The sequence below is a fragment of the Dysidea avara genome, chromosome 6 (assembly GCF_963678975.1).
Source record: "Dysidea avara chromosome 6, odDysAvar1.4, whole genome shotgun sequence".
Lineage (NCBI taxonomy): Eukaryota > Metazoa > Porifera > Demospongiae > Dictyoceratida > Dysideidae > Dysidea > Dysidea avara.
This window is the reverse complement of record NC_089277.1, coordinates 6,936,009-6,958,127: the sequence shown is the minus strand read 5'-3', so window position 1 is coordinate 6,958,127 and position 22,119 is coordinate 6,936,009. Positions and strand designations below refer to the sequence as shown.

The following is a 22,119-nucleotide window of genomic DNA, read 5'->3' as shown; positions in this document are numbered from 1 at the left end:
CCCAGCCCAAAAGTGATCTGTTCTGCAACGCTGTTTTTACTATGTACAATCCAGCTGTGGACGACTCTGAGCCGCTAAACCCAGAAGAAGATGGCAGTGGGTTTTACAACGCGCTATCGAATAGCCCAGAATTTAACCGTTACAACGAGTCTGCGATAAATAAAGCATTCTCTGAAAAAGAAGTGGAAAAGATGCTTACCCCAACTAAACAAGGTCTTGATAACGAGGAGCAATTTTCTAGTTCTAAGAAAGGAACCCCTAAACGGAAGACGACTAAAACTCCTGGGAAGTTAAGATTCAATGTTGCTGAAACACAACCCTCCTCTACTCCAAAGAAATCTAATGCAACTAAGCACACTCGCAGTGCATCCACCGGCCAACAGTATATCCAACATTCACCGCCTCCTTCACCAAGATTCAGTCATCCTTACCAGCAACTAAAAGGTATGGGTGATACAATTGATAAGGATAGCAACGATGTCACTAGTGGGATAATAAATAATGCTCATAATATTGACATCGATGCTACCACCAGCTTTGCCAATGCTGGTGTGGAAAGCCCTCCTCTAAACCATGTGGAAAAGAACACAAAAGTTGCTACAGATAGTCCAAGTATTGACGTTGGGTCTCCAATGACGTTGTTTTTCAAAGACACTTTACAACAACAGCAACAAACTACTACAATGCTACCTAAACCAACGGTGGTTAATCATAGTCCTAATTTTCCTTCTGTTCATTCGTCGATTAATTCATCATTTACCAGCAAATCTTCAACTATTGATGGAACACATGGATTTAATGCAATCAGTGAAGCACCTGTATCCATGACAACAGTACAGCAGGGAACGGGAAATGTCTGGGGAACTACCCCTCAGAAGCCTACGCAGGACACTAAGTCAAACATGGCGCCAGACAGCGAGTGGACTGTGAACCCAGAACTAAGAGAGAAATTTGCAACTCAATTCCGAGACCTGAAACCAGAGAATGGATTTTTATATGGTATGTTAATCATAACTGGTTATAGATATTAATTCTTATCAGGGAAGTTTTAATTTGTTTTTTGTTGTTTTTTTTGCACCTCCTTTTGTATTGTTCCTGTATTTCAAACAAATGCATCCCTTGAAATGCAACTTGTTTATTCACTAGTATGGCTTTCCTATTTTACTAAGATTTCATTATGTGTGCCTAACTAATTGTTTTTGTTATATCACATAGGTGAAAAGGCAAGAGTTTTCTTTTTGAAGTCAAAATTACAAAGCACTGATCTATCAGCTATTTGGTAAGTACTATATAAGTGTGAAATGTAAACCAAAAGTTTGTTGGGACTAGTGCAGCCATTATACTTCTTTACCCAGGAATCCTTATGTAATCAGTGTTGTATGGTTTTGTTGTGTTTGTGTCTATTATAATTTGTAATAGTTGATGTGAATTGGATTGTGTGGGGGGAACTACAATATACAACATATTACAAGATGAGTTGTCAGTTTAGTGTATAACAAGGTGCTATTTGACATGTTTTCACTGGTTGATTTTCACAGAGTTCAATGACAGCCAATATACCTAGTATGTGTTTATTTATCATGTATAATGTCAAGCCCCTTGCAACCAATAATGTGCTGGTACCCTGATTTTCAGGATTAATTTCCAAATGGCTCAGATCATGCAATGAAGGTGAGATCGAGTATTTCAATGGTGTTTGGCTTACAGCTTGTTTGTTGTACAATTCTTCATCAGTTTATGTAGCAAGGATACTTTGGGACTTTCTGATTGATTATTCACCTTTTGTCCAGTTATGTAAGGTGTCCTTATTTTGCAGTGTCTGCATTAACCAATTCCAGTGACATTGGTTTGTACTCATAACTTCACATTGAATGCAGGAGGTCACTGGAGGTGTAGATGTGTTAAAATATTGTGGGGGTACCTTATTATAGCTAGATGTGTATGATGGGGCCCCCAGCAAACTTGCAAGTTTTAGTAGAAGTAATTATCTTGACCACTCACTGTCAAATTTCCTGTTAAGTTGGTGTTCCCACTCTTGTTGGTATGTTGAAACTTGTTGCATACTTGATATCATCTGGTTATCGCATCTTCTATAGGAAACTGTCTGATGTCAATAAGGATGGGAAACTGTCCGCAGATGAGTTCTGTATTGCCATGAAGATGGTACTTGTTAAAAGGAAAGGATATGATATCCCATCCACCATCCCTGAGTCACTGCTGAAGAGTATACCTTCGCTTGCATCGATGGTACCCATGTTCCCACAAACTAACAGTATACCTGCTGTACAAGCCACTGTAGCACCTCACAGTACTGCTGCAACCACTCATTTGCCATCTTTGCCAAAGCAGCAGCAACATCATCAGCACAAGCCACAAAGTACAATCACTGCTGTAGCTTCTGGTGGTGCTAGCACAAAGACTTCAGCTTTTCCCACTCAATTGCCACTTTTGCCTCCTCCTAGTCGTAAGCAACTGACAAAGAATGTGGCTTCTGATAGTCTTTCTACTACAGCAAAGTCCAGTGGAACTGAGTTTCATCAACATAAGTCAACTATTGACCAGACAGATACACTATCTGTGGCAGCAACTGCAGCAATGGCAGCTGAGTACAGTCCTTCAAAGACTGGTAGTTTATCACACTCAGACTGGCCAACATCTCTTACAAGCGATAGTGGTAGGCCACTGAGGTTTCACTCCCCAGGACCTGAGCCCACTGTTCCCCTGCCTCAGTCACCACCACAGAATGACCAGTTTTGTTCACTAGTGGACTCTAGTGAAAAGAGTACGTTAGTCACTAGTCCCAATGAGAGCAGCAAGAAACCGCTGAGTAAGAACAAATCACCTGGTCCTCCATTAATTGGTCCTCCATTAATTGACCTTGGACTGAACTCAGAGGTGAAACCTCCATCAAATGATATTGGTCCTCCTATAAAGCCATTAGTAGACCTGTCCACCAAGCCTAATTTCAAGAAATCAGCAACACTGGGTCACAAAATGGAGTCAGCAGATGAAGATAGTTTTGATGATGATGAGGATGAAACTTCAGCACTCTATTCCTCATTAAAACCAAGACCTAAGGGTGGGAAATCTAACGAGCTGAAACCCAAGCATTCAACACTGCGGGCAAGTAGCAGCTTTAAGAAGCAGAAGCCTAAACCACCTCCACGACCAGAACCATATAACAAGCGCAAACGGAGGTCACTTTCTCCAGTGGATACAACTGAAGCAGGCTACGCTGATCTCAGTACTTTACAAACTCAACCACAACCTCCTGTGGCAACCACCGAGGAGGCCAAACCAGAACAAGCTGTCAAAGAACCAGTTGTTGTAACCGACCCTAATGCACTTTATGCTAAAGTGATTAAACGAAACAAGTCACTAGAATTAATGGAACCTATTGTACAACCTGACATTGTTCAACAACAACCTGCCAAGGAACCAGTTGTTGTGGATGACCTGAGTGCTATGTATGCTAAAGTAATGAAGGGGAACAAATTAGCACAAAAGATAGAACAAGATAACATGCAACGGCAACAACCTTCAGATGTCCAGCAACAAACTCAGGACAATTCTCAAGAAATGGACAACCAGAGAGACGATACTAAAGGCAGTGATGGTGACGCACAGAGCAAGTCAAGTAGTAGCACATCTATGACTGCCCCCACTGCTCCTATTATTGAAGTTACTGACGGTATTTTCGGTCGTACTCGTAGAGATGATGCTCCCAAGTTATTATCAATAATTAGAGTTGAGAGTGATTCTAAAGTAATCGAACCGGAAACACCTGAAGAAGAGAAGCCAATACCATTGCCAAGAAAGAAGCGACACCATACAAGATCTAGTTCGCTGGATTTGAACAAGGTGTTTGAGAAGAGAAAATCTGCAGAACAATTAAGTAAGGGATTAGCTGTGTACTGTATTGGTGATGTTATTATATATTTTGTTTATAGCTGTGTCCCCAGACTCTCTCACTAAGGTATGTTGTGTCTATGTTTGTATTAGTGTATTGGATTAAATATTGTACTTGTGTGTTCTTAGGATCTTCCATCAGCTGTGCCTCCCAAACCACCACCTGTAAGTTGCAGAATATTTGTGCATGCACGCATGCAGTCCATACAATACAATTCACTGTGCCCATAGTCACACCACACACATGTGAGCACATTACATACACACACTACACGTACACTACATACATATGACACAGTCATTTATTCAGTGCAACTCCACATGCAACATGTGTACTGGTGTTATTGTTGGTTGTGTATTTTTGTGCTACACTATTGTAGAAGCCAAAGAAGCACAAAGCAACAAGCAATGATCAGGAACTATTGCCACCAATAAGTCGATCAGCTTCTTTGGACAGTATTACCACTCCATCATCTAGCAGCATTGTCACATCAGTAAGCTAAACATTGTACTGTAACATTGTATGATCAGTGATACAGTATATACAACATACATTGAAGGACATCAATGCAATTGACTTGCCTTGCGTATTCTTCACAAGAATAACAATGACTTGTAGTATGTAACAGTCACTCTTCAACATGCAATGCGATTTTCTTCCCAAATAATTTGTCTTTGCAAAGTGCAAGTTTAAGATCTGCTTATGTGGGATGTTTGTGTATGCCTTTGCTTCTGCCAATTGAGCATATAATTAGGGACAACATATGGCAGCTGGGAATATTTTGGTACCAGCCATTCATGCAATAAGAGAATTTCAAATTTCATCTAGACAGTTGTGTATAAAAGGCTATGTTTGGCTGGAGACAATCGCTAGTGCTCCTTATATTCATGTACATTGTTGCCTCTTGACATATTCAACATGAAATGTAAAAAGTTTTAGCGGTACTTGTCTTCACTCAAATCCAGCTATCGTATTTGGTTTTGTGTATATGTGAAAGTTACTACAGTGAAACCTAGCAATCGTTAAGTAATAGAGCCTAATTAATTTGTAAAATGTACCTCAGCAAATTAATAAAATCCATTAAACCTTTTTTTGATAATTTTAAGCCACAAGTATATTTAAATTTGTAGCAGTCAGTAAACCATTTTGACACTTTTCATTAAAAAAGTAAAAAAATTTATCCAGCCCCTTCCACCCACACATCTGTATGGATAACAAGCTAGAAGAAAATCATAAAAAGAGAAAAATAATTTACCTACAAGAAAGGCACCTAAAGAACCTACAGAAGCCCAGGAAATGTTAGTGAACTGGTAGATGCAACGACTTAAGTTACTGCACTATTCGTTGCTACAACAGAGCTACTGTAAGTCATTCATTAGGTACAAATTGCATTTTATACCTGGTTTGTGTACTAATCGAGGTGATAATTGTGGTCCTGCTTTAGAAACAGGACAAAGCAGCAAAGCCAATCCATGTGTTGTCACTTGGTCAGTAGATAGCACATCCATATGTTTATTCAATTTTCCTGAGGGTTTTGCACAATAGTGCTTCATTTTGGATGTTTCGTTAGAAGTTTAGACTAAACACACTTAGCTCCAACTATTGGACACACTGTTTAAGCTGACTGTTTGATGTGGCTATTGTAAAGAGGTAGACCATTGGTAGCTTTTTTTAGATTTTAAATAATAAGTAGCTACAGTTCTCTGTTTTGTGGTATGGACGTGAGCGAATCAAGGGTATCCATTTGTAAATTGAAGAAAGAAAGAACAATAGCTATATCTCTGTCCAGAGTACGCATAAACATTGGCTATTGGTGAGAACTTCAATGTTAATTCACTATTACATTGATAATTAGTTTGTGTAAACCAGCCACCACAATGAGCTGATTCAGCTCAGTGGTTGTACAGCTTCCCATTGAAGCATGTATAATAATATACTTTACACAGCATTATAGAACTTTGCGTGGGCGAGATCAAAGGGAAAAGTGTACTTTAAATTTCATAAAGTACACTCTCAGTTGGCCAACTGCTTCATCGACCACAAAGAGTGCTTTATTGCACCGCAAAGAGTGCTTTATTCGTTCAATAAAGCACTCTTTGTGGGCAATAAAGCGCAGTTGCCCACATGCCTTAGTGTAGGCTAATAGCCTACAGGGCTCGCGCCAGTACGACTAATCACCCAAGCCGGTGAAGGCTGATAGCCTCACCGCGCTGAGTGATCAATCACCCCAGCCAATACAAGTTCCACCACTGGATTGCTTTTATAGACATACCTAAATGCTTCGATGATGGGTGGGAGAAGGTAACGTTGCTGTTACGTTTGTTAATGTAATCGGACAAGTCCTGGAGTTATCACGGAAATACTTCACCATGTGACTCGCAATAGAATCGATTGTGGGTTGCAAGCAAAACCTGCCAAAAGATGCGATGAACGTCTACTATGCCAAACTATGGTGAAATACGCGTGAGTTACTTTGTTAAACTAGTTTGTGTGTGTTCAGGCTGCTAATAGTTCATGCAACGCTTGTTAATTACAAGTCCTAGTGTATGGTGAAGCTACACGACTAGAAAGTTCCGTAAATCATTTAAAGCATAGCCTTGCTCGTGCTATATGAAAAATAAAGTACGAGGCGCGCGGCCGAGATGCCAATAAAGCACTCGCGGCTATGCTTTAACATATACGTAATGTTGTAGTCTTATTAAATCTGTGTATTGACAAATGTTAATTTGATTCACATTATATTCATATTGTACTACTTGTGTACAGCACAAGGACTACTTTGAGAGATTCCCTCCACCACTGGTTCCCATCACGAGGGAGCGGTCTTACTCACAGGGATCTGAGAATATACAGATAGAACCACAAGAACAGGCACCTACCAAGAAAAACAAAAAGGTGTGTATATGAGCATGTACATGATTGTGTGACATACGCACACACACACACACACTCACTCACTCACTCACACTCACTCACACACACTCACACACACTCACACACACACTCTCATATTTTTGGGGTGGTTTCTAACATTTTTTGTACAACTTCTTTTTGATATTTGATAACTGGGATATCATATGGGATTGTTTACTGTTAACACTCAATATTGGTTTACTGTTTACACACTTGCAATGTGATTACTATTGTGGCTTCCCCTTGTATGTACTATGTACCTGCATGTAATACATAATATACAGAATCCACAGTATCTGCATTATGTTGTTTTCCAAACAACAGTGTTTAAAATGTAGCTAGAGCAAAGGGAGGTCTAGCTCACGCATCACACCAATAGACCTCAGTGCTGAATATTTTATACAGTAAAAGATCTACTGCTTACCCCACTCCTCACTTATCCACAAGATGTCCTGATTACTTAACCTTCAAAGACGGAGGACTACAAAATAATGCATAAGTGTGTACTGTAGGCAGAGCGTCAGGCTTCTATTACTGTACATTGGGATATTCCTATACATGAAATAAAACTTTATTTCAAGCACTGCAAGAACATGTAAACAGTCTTACACAACACTACAGAGTACTTTTTATATGAAGCGATGAATGGCAGGCATCGTCTTCACCAGAACTTGATGGCATTTAAAGCATCCATTCAAAATCATGTGATCTATTGTATACCACTCAGTTTAGTAGCACACAAGGATTGTAATGGCACTTAGTTTAAGGCCATGGCATTTAGTATGGCAAAGATATGTCTTGATTAGTAAACCAGTGTACAGCCATGGCGGACGTTTGATGAAGAAGGCTTTTTTCTAAGTGGTATGATGAATGGTGTTTTACTCAAATTCTTCAATGTTTGGTGCCATTTTTTATTGGGAAGTTCATGGTAAGCAACGTGGTGGCTATGGGATATTTCTGTCGCTAAAACCTGAGAAGTTTGTATTAGAGGCGTGCATCAAAGCCTAAATATAGGCTTACAGGAATCAAAGGACATGAAGGTTACCTACTTGAGAAATTGTTGGAACCATGTATATGCTGATTGAGAACCAGCCCCAATAAATGCACCAGTTATATGTATGTTTGGGACCTGTTGATGGTCTTATTATGTAAGTGATGAACAATACTGTGTAGCGTAAATATTTCAAGGGGAAAATTTTTGTGATTGCTCAACCTCAAAAAATTTGCCCCTTGAAATATTAAGGCTATGTGGTAGGTTGTATGAACTTTGTCAAATTGCTGACACAATATTCCTGTTAATTAAAAACCATTGGGTACCCAAAAGAAGGCTAGTAAGTATATATTTCTACATTGGCTAATTTGTGTTATTCTCCTCCTTCCATAGGTACCAATCTTACCTCCACACATGAGGCCAAAGCAAGAAACTCAGCACACATCAGACCACCACCACACAACAAGCAGTCACATCGAGCAGCTACAGAAAGCCATCACAAACAGCAGAGAACACTTAGAAGAACCTGTGTAAGTACTTGTGTTTGCATCCATACATGTGCGTATATGTATATCCGTATTGCTTGTGCGAGTATGTACATACATTTGTGTGCATGTATTTCTGAAGTGTGTGTCTGTGATGTGCATGCATACGATGTATATACACTGCATATATACATGTGTATGTAATTCTTTACCATGTAAGTGCCTGCCAATCCGTACAGTTCAGCACTATCCAGTTATACTAGCTTAAGCCATGTAGTGGTAGTTGGTATGATAATTGTAGGGAATTCAGTTGGAGGTTTTATAAGTTTTACAAAATACGTATTGGTGGGATAATGAGTTTGGATAATTGTAGCATAACATTGTTGAATTTGGTGGATAGTCATCAAATCACCATACTTTTATCCTCCAGGTCTGTATAGTGTGCAATATTGTAAAGTTTTAGTGAAACCTGAGCAATTCCATAGTTTAGTAATGCTGCCAAAGAAGTGACTGTTAGGGCAACATTGACAAACTGTGAATTACATAGAAAGGCAAAAGAAACTTTCTTGTGAGCATCTCCTTGATAGAAATTCATCCCAAACAGCCTGACTCCATAGTAAACATGAACTACCTGTAGGTGTTTCTAAGGAATTCTACTGTTACACGTATGTAAGGTAGTTTACATACTGTTCTTATTGGTGTAGGAAGGGTAACAGGGACAAGGCAGAGTTACAGAAGAGCATTAAATCACTTCAACAAGAGAACAAGGCATTGACCAAACTCAATACAGACTTACAGGAAATGTTACACAAGGTGAATGATGTGATCTGTGTGTTGTAACTTGCTGGGTTCTGTGTAGTATTGTGTAATGCTTCCATGCTATTTTGAATATTGAAGGCTTTGCAGCCTACCCTGGTCTCCTGTCAATTAATCGAATATTTAAAATTTTATTTAACTGTACGGTACATTCTCAGGTCTCATTTCTATGCTAGAAATAAGTGTCAGATATGAGGTTAGGTAATGTCTTCCCTCTCATTAAACATTTTGTTTGAACAAGGTTACATTTAGCCCTGACGCCTTGCTGTTTGTCTTTTCAATAAGGTAGCTGTACACTGAAGCCTCTCTAATCCAGAGTACCTCTATACTAAAGACTTTCTATGTAATACTACAACATCCTTGCTAATCCGACACAATTTTCTTATCCCAATGAGCGTCAGATCATAGAGGTTTCACTGTGGTAATAAAATTCAATATACAGTTCCTCGGAGTTTGCAGTAGAAAATACGCTCTCTATTATGTAATGGGCTATTATACTGTTTGTACTAGTCATTTACTATGTTGTTTATATTTCAGTTGATGGAGGAAAGGACCACGCTAGTACAAGAACTAGAGTCACACACTACCAAACATTACTCCTAGCACATCTTGTGTTTTTAATGCACACTTCTTTGTATCTAATATAAGATTAATTAAAATGGTACTGTCCGTATTCATTGTAATCGTACACTTGTAGTTTTCCATTGGAATTAAATGAAATGAAGTGTAATTGAATGAAATAAAGTGGTTTTATTAACTCACAAATGAAATCTATATATAAGTAGACTTGCATAACAAGCAGAGATTTGTCCTGATTATGTAGGTGTCAAGTATTTGCTCTCTACATATTATGTACTCTTGTTTACATGATCTGCATTACCAAATACCACTAGATTACTCAGTTTAATCTGATTACTAACCCAGTGATTGAAATAATTACCAATTATGCGAGCCCTACAAGTTCTATGCTAGCTTCCAATAATGATGTGTCCCTATTAGATCCCAAGAAATGCATCCCAATCTCCAAGTCCTTGATTAAAACATTCACCTTCACACCCTTAATGTATCCACTAGCCTTTTTCACTGGCCTTTCCACTACTCCATGGAACTTGCCACCAAAATCAATGTACAGTTTATTACCATCAACTGCTATTATTTTTCCGTCAACAATTTTCCCAACTGGATCAATCATATTGACAAACTTGGATGCTTCAAACATATCTTTAAATGTCTTTTCTTTGCTTGCTATATCATTCGTGGAATTGTTAGCAGTTTGGGAATTATTGGGTATTTCTTGTTCGGATGACAATGTTTTAGTTGATGCAATGTGTCTACTCCATTTAACGCACACTGTCCTGCTATTAGGATTAACAAGTCTAGCATTTCTAGTTAACCTGCTCCACCTGTTTGTGAGTAACAACTGTCTAAACATGTTGAGACAGTTTTCTGCTTCGAGTCACGTGAGCAATCATACGATTAAATCTTTATATCAGGTTCTTAACTAACTGCTTAAGCTGCAGTTGTATCAGCTCGATGTCCACGTACAGTCGCTTGTATTTTACTTACGCAACAACAGATACGATTTACACTGCTTAATCGCGCAGGCGCTTATAATATAGCACATTAACTTGTTTCCTTGGAGACCATGATAAACTTCTAGTTTTTGCTGAACTATATTTCGATGCCGGGGAAAGCTGCCTTACCAGTGAGTGCGAATAAATCCAAAGAACGTACTGGCAGGTTCGTTAATATCTTCATCTATTGCGCAAGCAAGTAATTTTGTCATTTGTATTCTTATATTTTTGCGCGCACACAGTGCAACCTCGGATAGCAAGAAGCGCAGGGACCAGGACGTGCAGAAGATATCAATATGGCCTGAGTGGACTGAAAGTGAATTAGCAGCAGAAAAATGGGTAAGCTTTTAGAGCATCATTTAGTTTGTATCACCATGTTTGTCATTAGGAAATGGCTGGGGGAAAAGGGAAAGACAAGAAAACACCGCTACCTGGAGTAAGTGACTTTTTTTTCAAAAATAGTAACGTGTATGTTTTTGCCTTTCTTCAGTAGCCCACAAGTGTAGCAAGGCAGTTAGGTGCTGCATTAAAACACTTGCAACACTTGTGGGCTCCTGACTCGACCTATAGGGAGCTTTCACCTGTGAAAGCTCTTATCTTTGGTGTTCAACTAAATGCTTAGCAGACACCTCAACTCTCACGTACGCAGTAAGCATGAGACACACGTATCAGATTGTTGTCTCACACATAGTTTTCCATGGAAAATTAAACTCTCACGTAATTAATTTTACTTCTGGCATCTTGGCAAAGTATTGTAGTTTGAGCTGGATCCTCAAAAACATTTAATAACTCATGGATACAATTACACATGATCTTGAAATCTGGCTGATTTGTAGTACTGCTTGACCCGCTAAAAATGTTTCAAAATCTTAGTATTTTATGGCGAATCAAAATTTCCACCAAACATTTCCTATGATGAAGCCATAAGAGTGCAGTGTCCATTACAGCTCTTTTCACTAACTTGTAATGAAGCCAAACTGTACATGTCTGTTGTTGACACCTTTGCTGTTAACCACTAATCATTTGGTTGGCTGAAATGTCAAGAAAAAATCCACTTCTAATTTTTCAGGATCCATACTATAAGTAGTGATCTATTAGCTAAAAATGGAGAGGTATAACTGAAAATAGCTTGGAAAATAGTCAAGGAAAGTGGCAAAATTTACAAATTTTACAGGAACTTTTCTACGAGGAGACCTCACGCATAAGTAAGCTAATCTCACTCATTTTAACCTCAGGTCTCATTTGAAATACACTGTACAGGTTGAGGTCTCTGGCTTAATGTTTTACCATCTTTTTTTGAACATGGTATTTATTTTATAACTTTTAAGTATGAATTTTTGTTTTTATGTTGCACACATGTAAGTGCTGTTTGCATGCATTCTTGTGTATGTGTGAACATGGTAACCAATTGCATGCATAGCCATAACATACATGTAATTGCATGTGTGCCATCACTTGTGTGCAACTTGCAAGCAGTTTAGCATATAAGTGACTGTATGTGTGCTGTTTGCACTTTAATTTATATTTGTACAGTTGTATTACTGTCTCTGATTTATATACAGTACAAGAAATACATCTACTACAAAGCTACAATGTCATTTGTGGCCACATACTGCCTGTTTAGGTCCAGTACACACATTCCTTTCACAGTGATGTACTCTGGTTGAGCTTTGTTAAGACACAAAATTTAGAAATGAATAGTAGATAGAAGTCCAAATACTCTGCTGCTTCTTGGCTACTTGAGTCTTCAAATCAAAGTAAATAAAGGATAAAAGTTACACTCCCTTGCTGTGTTACAGATAAGACTTAGAAAATGGTATGCATAATATGCTTTGATCTTTGGAGGATAATGAGGTCTTTAAAATACACTAAAAGACCTGCTAGCAGGTTCTTAAAATGGTTAGAAACCTGCTAACAGAAAGGATCTCAAGCATCACAAATCTCACTTTCGATCATTGATTTGCAATGCTCCCTCCAAACATAATCAGGCTGATAGCCTGCACTGGGTGACCAGTCACCCAGGCCAACATGTGCTTAACCACTCTATTCATTTTATAGGCATACCTAAAAGAATTCGATTATGGGAGATACACTGTAGCGTTGTACGTACGTTTGTTACGATGAACGGAGAAGTCCAAAAATATCACGGAAAATTCTGTTAAGCGCCCATCTGTTTCTAGAGTGTTCTATGGCTGTTTTCGTCGTCTATTAAACTATGGATGGACTTTACCAAAACCTAACTAGGTAATCTTCCTTCGCTACATGTAATGTGGGTGTGGTCCATATTAGAAACCATGCCTGTTCTTCGTGCTACTGTGGCACCACTGAAGGCACAACTTGTGACAACTTGTTCACATCGTATAAATCCACACAAGCTGCTTCTTTGACACACGTGTTCTTTACACTGCTGTGACGCCATAGGCACTGGCTACCGCTAAACCGGCTCAACATTATCGATCACTGCCGTTTCCCAGCTGTGCCAGATCCAACTTGCGAAAGGAAGCGGTGCGAACTTTGATCTTTTTCAACACTTCAACAAAAACACGTTCACTCCTCCGTGATTATTTTAACATTGCACGACGATTTCAGTATGACATATAACCCAATCCCACATTGACTCCACCTATATGCCCATATATAATGCATACATTTTCTAAGTCAGTTAGAGACCACGCCCTCGGATCTTCGTGCTAGGTCTCTAACCTACACATAACAAACAATAGTGCATTAGTGATACAATGTTTCTCCACCCTGTGCCCCACCTATGACAGACCGATGTACAGTCAATTTCAGGTTGCTTGCGAATGCAATTGAACAATTTGCACACGTGATTTTCGTAATGCTTATGTGCAGTGCTTAAATGTGTTGAATAACTACGTACCTCACTATGCCCCTGGCATTGTCTAACAATCTAAGAAGTCGAAAAAATGTAGTTGCATTAATAAAATGAGCTTGTTCGAATAAAGTCAGTTCACGTGTTCAAGCAATCACATGTGCGAATTGTTCAAATGTATTTGCAAGCAACCTGAAATCGACTGTACTTGTATTGTACTGCTACTGCAAATTCTTGTAGTATACCACATCCCACTAGTAAAGGTTAATTGTAATTCAACAATCCTTCTTGTTGTTTTCTTTGTGAAGACCCAACAGGTTGTCACTATAAGTAGCTAATAGTTTAGGCGGAATTTTTAAGCAATGGTTTGCTTTTAATTTGATTGACTATTTCATATTGTATGCAGAAAAGCTGCATGTTGTGCAATTTGTAGGCAAACCAACTCCCAAATAAAGCTAACTTGTGAAAGCAAACTGCACACATGCAGCACACATGATTCTGTTGTGTGAGAACAAACTGCATACATGCAACATGATAACAAAAGACCTCATTACTTTTGCTATTGAACTGTACGTATGCAGAATAAGTGCAGGTCATGCTGTTGTGCAACCATCTGTATGCGTGTAATTGCAAACTGCAAACAAGTTGCACTCAACAATTTTCACAAAAGTGGTATTTTACGTACATTAATGCATATATGTTATGCAATAGACAATGAAATTTGTAAGAGCTATGCTGTACATGTTGTACTTCCTAGAGTTTATATGATGATCCTGATGGGCATGTGTTGTTACCTGGATCATTACAAGTTGATAGTTGGAAGAGACCATCTGAATATTTGATGGATCAGGTATGTGTGTGTGTGTGTGCACGCATATGTGTGTATATGTACATGTCAGTGTAATGTACGAGAATCAATATCAAGGGAGGTTGTGATGTGTCATGAACATTTTAATTGCTGGTGGCAAAGTTCCATGTAGGTGCTTGACAATAAGGAACTGTTTTGTTTATTGTTTCAGCCATGGGAAAGACTGTTTGATTGTTATTCGTGCACACATATATATGCTGTGTCTGCAACAGTGTGTCTTTTAATACGGTAAAATCTCACTCAGCAGCCACCTCATTACCACCAAGTAGGACACAGCTAAAGTGTACTTCTTTACCTCATTAATATGAAGACCAGTTTATTGTAGTGACCATGTCAAGTAGTTCTTAAAGTGTACTTTATTGAGACCATGCACACTATACAGCCATGTCAACCTACTGTGGTGTAGTATTCCCCAAGGTGTACTTTATGGCCTTGTTATTAAAACCACTTCATTATCAAGGTCATATTTTTGGTCCTAAATATCTAGCCCTCAGGCTACATCATGTGATCTATCTATGTAATTTGCAGACACCCAGCATTGTGATGTCGGAGGACACGTTTGATCTTGTATCCACAAATGAACACTTGTACACTAGTGAGACAATGCTATGGATTATTAGTCAGATAATGGCTCTGTGGAATGTGAGAGTCCAGTTGAGTGCCGGGCTAAACCAGATGGTAGCACCTACTGGTTCTGGTAACCCATCCAGTATGTCAGGTTCTGAGACTGCTGATGGGTTGATGGGACAGTGTTGGAGACCATGGGATCACATCTTCCCTCAACCTAAAGGACAGGCTACACCATCTTATAACCCGGCTGGTAAATATTGTGTCCGGCTATACTGGATGGTAAGGATTTTACATGTATACCGATGTGTACCCATTACACACACATGTAGGGTCATTGGAGAAAAGTGACCATAGATGATCACCTTCCATTTGATGCTCAGGGTCGTCTTCTGCTACCATCCACCACTAATCCTTGTGAACTATGGCCAGCCATCTTAAGCAAGGCAATCCTCAAGATCATGTCCTTAGAGTAGGTTGTGTGTCTACAATATGTGTGTATAGTGTGGGCACATATCTTATGTTGTATGTACAGAGACAAGTTGTGAGATTTCAAATATGTACCCACACTATTCATTTGGCTGTACAATATATTACAGCAGTCACATATTATGTAGGTTTATACATACACACATACAGGCAAGGCATCTCCAGAAGTCTCTTATAAATCTTACAGCCTTTAATATATGCATTTGCTATACGTAGAAAATTTCTTTTAAATAACAACATTTAGTGAAAAGTATTTGCAAAATGTTAGGATATTTCTCTGGCAACATGTACCTAAAAAACAAGTGTCAACTTGGTCAATTGCAATTCATCGTTTTAAATTGATTGAATAAATCTTGTCCTGTGAAAACATTAATACATATGTGATTACCATTGTATGTACTCATGCGGTGTACTTGATTGGTTGTATGTAGCTATACTGCTGGATGTGAGTGGAGTGAGTTTGGAGAGGCCAGTCCTGTCCACATGTTGACTGGATGGTTACCGCACACCATTGCTGTAAAGTGAGTAACATATTGTATTATATTTGTGTTGGCGTGTATAGTGTCTAGTTTGCTTGCATACAGTGTACACATATATGTGTACACCAATGTTCATCCTTTATTCATTCAGGAGAGATAGTGTAGAGTTATGGGACAAGTTATCTGGCTGGCTACCTCTATGGAAGAGACCACCTGAGAAACCACCAGACTCCAGCACACCATCCATCCCATTACACAACAAACATCTTGACTCTACCCTGGCCGCAGAGGGCAAGTCACCTCGCAATGTGGAAGGGAAGCAACGACACAAAGGATCAGCCCTTCATCTTAGTGTCCCACCAGGAGGAGCTGTGCTGCAACCAGTGATGTCTACTGAGTTGACTAGAGCTCTTGTGTTAGCCAGCTTTGCTCAACCTCCTACCTGGTATCCCATACAACAGAGTGTAAAACAAGAATTGGTATGTGTGTCTTGTGTGGGAACTAAACTTAATGTACAAAATAGAACATCTTATATATAGGGAAGTTCTATTGTCACTCGAGCTAGCCTAGTAGTACTTTAAAGCTAAGGTCACTGTACTTTGTCAAATTACACATTTATTTATTTATAGTGGTTATGGTCATGTGTCATAGTGGTAAGTGATATAACATCATGTGACTGGTGTGACCTTGCGCCAAAACCACACCACCTTATAAAGTTGTGGTTACGCTCTGAAATTGCTAGCGTATGTAAGCTCAATTAGTCATGATAGTTTCAAGTGCTCAAACTCAAGCAGTATAACTGTCAATTGACTTTTTTATATGTACGATACATGTACAGGCTTTTCAACCTTTTGTGTGTCTCTGTTGGTAAACATGTACATGTTGCAATGCCCTATTTAGGCAATAGCTTCAGAGTTACTAACAGAGAATGGGCTACCCCCACACCATCCTCATGCTGTGTTGTTGACACAAGTACGAGATGAGCCACTACAGTTACCCCCCAAGGAGCCCCCTCCTCCAGTTATTCAGACACCACATTACCTGGGGCTGCGTCATCGTTCCAAGTTGCCTACTGATCCTCCCTCACCTAGCCCCAGACCTCGTGAACCAAAATGGATTAAACTGAATACTCCATTACTAGCCAAACCTCCTCCTCCACCACCTGTTGCTGTACCTGAGAAGTTAGTTACCAAAATGCTGCCTGTATAGTGTAATGTATTAATATGTATGAGTATGTGTAGTGTGTCTGTGTGCACATGTGTGTATACTGTAGTGTGTGTATTGTGTCATGTAGTATGTCCGTGTTATATGTGTGTACATTTCTGCAGTGTGTGTATGTGTTAGTTTGCATGTAATCGCATACACCAGCACTTAGCAAATCAGTACTTTGCCACATGGTTGGCCAGTCGTCAAGTACACAAATTAGTCTCAAATCAACTTGGTTCTTAGTTGCTCCTTATTTCTATGATCTATTTTTCAACAGTGTGTAGGAAAGTCACTTTTTGTTTGGGCCAGTGTTCAAGCCCTACATTTTCTGACGTAATATTGTCCTACTCTTATTACACTTATTTAGGAGTGATGAGACATCTATTACAGATGGTTCTCATGGATCAATAGTAGCACCTCCTGTTTTACCAACAGAACCAGACCACACCAGTTGGATCAGTTTTGAGGACTTCATATGTACCTTCAGGTAACTCCTCTAGACATACACTGTATACCTCAGAGTACGCATCTAGTCAGGTCCCCATCATAAATACGGTATATAATGCAGCTACCTGCAGTGCTTTTGTAAGGAAGTTAACTTTGGTCAAGGTTTACTAAACATACAATATGTACCCTACAGTACAAGCAGTGCAGTACAATCCCAAAGCAAACCACATTGCTTCTGGTTTGGGTCAATGAATGTGCTATACTGCACAGTAAATCCAGAAACATTTGTGTGATGTCATTTTTGAGAGCTGGACAAATTGTGATTCCAGTTTGTTTATACATAGGTAAAGTGTCCCATAAATAGTAGCATTAATTGATCTCTATACAAGTACACACAAAAATTTGGAATTTTGAACTAGAGTAGGGACCATAGCACTTCGATAAAAAGATAAGTTGGAGTAGTCCATGATATTAAATCACAGTAAAACAATAAGAAGTGTTATATCCCTACTGTGCATTTCCATTATGGTATCTGGAGCACAGTAGGGATATAACACTTCTTATTGTTTTACTGTGATTTAATATCATGGACTACTCCAACTTGTTTCAGTACTTTTATCAATGTGCTATGGTCCCTACTCTAGTTGAAAATTCCAAATTTTTGTGTGTACTTGTTTGTTAACTTTTTTTATAAATAATTATTATGACTGGTGAACCCACGCATACCGCATCTGAAATGGGGCTACAGTGTACTCCAATAGAATAGTCCCAGTAAATAATATCTCTATATTACTATCTCTGTAGTGTCTTACATGTCTTCTATAATCCTGTCACATTCAGTCAAAAGGAGATGTGCCAAGATTTGAGGGTTAGTACTATACTCTACATATACATACTATTGTGTTGGTGTACTGTGTATGTGTGAACTAGCATGCCATGCCCAAAGTGTTACAATGGTTTGATGTCATAGTACCATTAAAACATATACAGTGTAGTAGGAAATACATGTACTATATGTGAATGGTACTTACAGTACATGAATGTGATCATTTATATGTGAGAACATTTTCTACACACCCAGTATGTATGTAGACCATTATATAGTACACTAATTTAATATACCACATTGTTCACTTATATAGAACACTACAGCTAACAGTGCTGTTCCAGTTAGTCTTTCTGGCAAGAAGGGAGCTGCTGCATCTTCCATCGTCATGTCCTCATCAAAGGTAAGTTGGTAACTATGATTGTTATATTCTGTCTGTATAGATGCTCCGCTAGTTTAGTAAATACTGTATCCAAAATTTGCCAGAAAATTTGTCCCTGCTAACAAACTGTACTATTGTGACATAGCCATAAACCATGCATACCACAGCTACATTCAGGTTACATTTAGTCTAGCTGTGTGTTATCAAGACTCCTTGGTGTTATACATTACATACTGTATGCTACTTGTTTCCATATTGCATACCATATGCCATATAATCACATGTTCTATGTATACCCATCTTATCCTTCTTTACAGATATTGTCTGGACCACATACAATGACTCCTGTAGTGTGTATCCTAATGTGATGATATTAGGGTAATGTATACATACTGCATACAAGAGTTTGCTAGTTTTAAAAGGAAACATTTGTATTATTTTAAGCAGTGGGCAGGCAAACAACCTTTAAAATAGACATTGTTTTACTTTGCATACTGCTAGCAAGCATTCCACTCAAGACTAGACTAACGAGAAAAGTAAAATGATTACAATTATCAGTAGTTCTCCTTGACCTTGTTGTGTTATAGTGTTTGATAGTTCAGAGACAGTAGATGTGACCATCAGCTTCTCGGCATTGTGTAACTGGGTGGATGGCCAGAAGATCAGTAGAACTAGGAAACTACCTATGTTGGGTAAGTGTGTAGGTGTGTATCGGTGTGGTGTTTGCTGCTGGCCCCTTCTTTAATAAGACTACCTCTTTAAAGTGGTCATATTTTATGGTACAAAAGCTTCCCTTCTTACTGAGGTTTTACTTTCTTCTTCACTATTAGGCATAGTACCTCCAGTTCAGTCAGGAGATGAACAACCTTCAGAAGGTACCACCACTGCTAGTCCAGTGCAGAAGTGTCGTGAAGTGCTTCCTGCTGGAGTACTAGTAGTGGAGCCATATTGTTGGAAGGATGTAGTGTTAAAGCCTCCACTGTTATCCATCACCACTACTGCTGCTCAAACTGCTGTACTGTCCCTGCCACCTGGGTGAGTGGAGTAGTGCGTGCGTGCGTGCGTGGGTATGCAGGCACACACATGCATGCGTGTGTGTATGCATTGTATGTGTATTATGTATAAAAGTAAGCCTGTTTGCATTGTCACACAATACGTATCACCACCCAGAGATTGCTGAGTGCATTATATCCACTATATTCAGGTCTAGGGGTAACACTACGCCACACCAGGTTGTACCATGCCTCACAAATGAAAGTAACTAAGCCACATTTGTTACGTACATGAGACAAGGACAGTTTGAGTTTTTATAGTGTGGGTGTATGTTTATTGCAGTGAAAATTAAGTCAATTACATATCTGAATCTCAACTCAATTATGCTTTTCCAAATGTCTAAAGGGCTGCTCAATTAACGGCTGGCTGTATTAGAATAATTGAAGAATATGCTGAATACAAAAGACCCAGTTGTTAGATTTTACATGCTGTTCGGTTAGACAAACAACCCTCCCTCCTTATTAGTTCCACAAGTGAGCGTTTGTTATATTAGGATATTTTGAACAAATGCTATGCACATACGTAAATGAACGGATTCCCAGCAATTTTTTTTCTACTAATTTGAGTACAGTTATCATTGCTTGAGATCACTGGGGGGCAGTCATGTGTAGTGTATATAGTGTATGAACACAACGTGATGCTTGCATGGAACAATAGCAGCATACATATTTTACTAGTGATATCTTTGTTTGCAGAAAACACATATTTCGGCTACAGATAATGGCTCCAATAGGTTATCATCTTGAACTATTCTCGGATCACTACTTCATCCTAACTAATGAGGACAATGTGTTTGTACATATGAATGAGGTGAGTCTGTGTGTGTGCATGTGTGAGGCAGCATAGCCAAGTGTTTAAAGCATTGGCCTGGTAATCGAAAGGCTCCTGATTCGATGCTCGGTTACCCCGAATTGTTGTAGTTTTATTATTTATTAAGGCTTTACAGCACAAGGGCTTAAGGTCTTTAGGACAGGTCTGTAGGACACCTGGTCCTACAGCCTCTTGAAAGTTGTTACAGAAAGTGTGTTTGAAAAGTTGGAGAAAGGAGAAAAAATCCTTGACTGGACCTAGGCAGCCTTGAACCTGCAGCCATCAGTGTAGTTGTTGTTGTTGTTTTTGTTTCCATAAACGAGAAACTTTACTCACATTGCTAGCTGTTTAAATGGAGACCTGGTGGCCTGGTGTCAACATCAATGGGTACCTGGTGTTAACTGGGGAAGCAAATTCCAACTGTCCATAGCAGGTGAAGGCCCAAGTGGGATTTCGGGTGCCCATATCTTCACCTGTGGGACTCCTGTGAGGTTACTAGTCCTGCCCCTGGAGGATTTGCTTGCACTGAATCCTACCTATCACCTGAATAGTGCACAGGTGTCGTGTGTGTGTGTGCATGCGTGTGTGTGTGTATGCGTGTGTGTGTGTATGCGTGTGTGTGTTGATGCAAAGTATGTGATCATATCTGTGTGGTTGGTGGTGTATAGGGATCATACAGTTTTGGGCTTTCTTGCCCAAAAATATCACCCTAAAACCAGCCTCAAATTTCCTTCATAACAGCTTGGCAGTATTGGTTAGGCATAACCAAGCCCAAAAATGCCTTCAGAGTGACCCCAAACCTTCCTTCAGAATTTTAATAATTTTCTGTTTAACAGAATTTTATTCTGACTGACTAACTAATTAACTGATGCCTTCAGCCGAGCATAACTTGACAATGAGTAAAGCTATGGGCTATTTTTTCACTGTTCGGCTTCACTTTGTCCCGAGACGTACCTTTTTGCCAACCACAGTACGTACAATGCACATATCATGGACTTACCTTTGTCCTCCTTTGTATTCCAGTTCTTTTCGCTGACACCGCAAGGTGTCGATTTGCGATAGCGCGATATGGCTTCCCTCTGGCTGTGTTATGCTTTTCGCCCGCATTTTCCGTAGGTTTCATTCAGTAGGTTTCGTTACTTCGTTGTGGCTAGGCATTACTCAGTGGATTACTAATGAGATTAGTAACTTTGTTACTTAAAGTAATAATATTGCGTAATATTAAACTTGTTGCAGTAACTTCATTACTTAGGTAATGCGTTACATTTGCAAGTAAATTGCTTGAGTTACGTATATTACCTGTTTTTACAGCATATTTCGTTGTATTACTTCATTACCACAAAGTAATAATTATTACGTAACGCGTTACCCCCAACGCTGTCTACTGTGCTTGTACATATGCATATTATACTGTGATTTCCTTACTGTACCTATATACCTTTAGTCAGTAAATTTGTGTACAGCATGTCA

The 22,119-nt window shown here is 39.1% G+C and overlaps 3 protein-coding genes across 3 annotated transcripts in view; 2 read left to right on the top strand and 1 right to left on the bottom strand.

Annotated features, from left to right (window-relative positions):
• The first annotated feature begins 27 nt into the window (after nt 1-27).
• Nucleotides 28-9,859, top strand: LOC136259031 (uncharacterized). Its single transcript, XM_066052436.1, has 10 exons — nt 28-999; nt 1,216-1,279; nt 2,097-3,895; nt 3,951-3,976; nt 4,039-4,074; nt 4,290-4,403; nt 6,677-6,805; nt 8,208-8,344; nt 9,004-9,112; nt 9,653-9,859. Exons 1-10 carry the CDS (start codon nt 42-44, stop codon nt 9,716-9,718), a joined length of 3,438 nt encoding a protein of 1,145 aa, XP_065908508.1. The 5' UTR covers nt 28-41; the 3' UTR covers nt 9,719-9,859.
• Nucleotides 9,860-10,058: 199 nt separating this feature from the next.
• Nucleotides 10,059-10,547, bottom strand: LOC136258478 (small ribosomal subunit protein bS1m-like). The gene has a single exon (XM_066051788.1). It carries the CDS (start codon nt 10,545-10,547, stop codon nt 10,059-10,061), a length of 489 nt encoding a protein of 162 aa, XP_065907860.1.
• A 151-nt stretch (nt 10,548-10,698) lies between these two features.
• LOC136259029 (androglobin-like) overlaps nt 10,699-22,119 on the top strand; it is a 30,632-nt gene continuing 19,211 nt past the window's right edge. The window contains exons 1-16 of the mRNA XM_066052434.1: nt 10,699-10,855; nt 10,932-11,028; nt 11,078-11,125; nt 14,280-14,372; nt 14,919-15,239; nt 15,290-15,429; nt 15,878-15,967; nt 16,077-16,404; nt 16,826-17,106; nt 17,499-17,618; nt 18,383-18,446; nt 18,721-18,807; nt 19,104-19,140; nt 19,374-19,478; nt 19,617-19,821; nt 20,535-20,649. Coding sequence (XP_065908506.1) covers nt 10,797-10,855; nt 10,932-11,028; nt 11,078-11,125; nt 14,280-14,372; nt 14,919-15,239; nt 15,290-15,429; nt 15,878-15,967; nt 16,077-16,404; nt 16,826-17,106; nt 17,499-17,618; nt 18,383-18,446; nt 18,721-18,807; nt 19,104-19,140; nt 19,374-19,478; nt 19,617-19,821; nt 20,535-20,649 — 2,190 coding nt within the window. The 5' untranslated portion in view covers nt 10,699-10,796. The remainder of the gene's footprint in view (nt 10,856-10,931; nt 11,029-11,077; nt 11,126-14,279; nt 14,373-14,918; nt 15,240-15,289; nt 15,430-15,877; nt 15,968-16,076; nt 16,405-16,825; nt 17,107-17,498; nt 17,619-18,382; nt 18,447-18,720; nt 18,808-19,103; nt 19,141-19,373; nt 19,479-19,616; nt 19,822-20,534; nt 20,650-22,119) is intronic.

Bases quoted from the DNA above. Each gene is read 5' to 3' on its own strand.
- LOC136258478 (XM_066051788.1), bottom strand. From the start codon at position 10,547: ATGTTTAGACAGTTGTTACTCACAAACAGGTGGAGCAGGTTAACTAGA.
- LOC136259031 (XM_066052436.1), top strand. From the start codon at position 42: ATGTACAATCCAGCTGTGGACGACTCTGAGCCGCTAAACCCAGAAGAA. The intron at 1,000-1,215 runs GTATGTTAATCA...TATATCACATAG, and splicing joins AGAGAATGGATTTTTATATG to GTGAAAAGGCAAGAGTTTTC. The intron at 3,977-4,038 runs GTATGTTGTGTC...GTGTGTTCTTAG, and splicing joins CCCCAGACTCTCTCACTAAG to GATCTTCCATCAGCTGTGCC.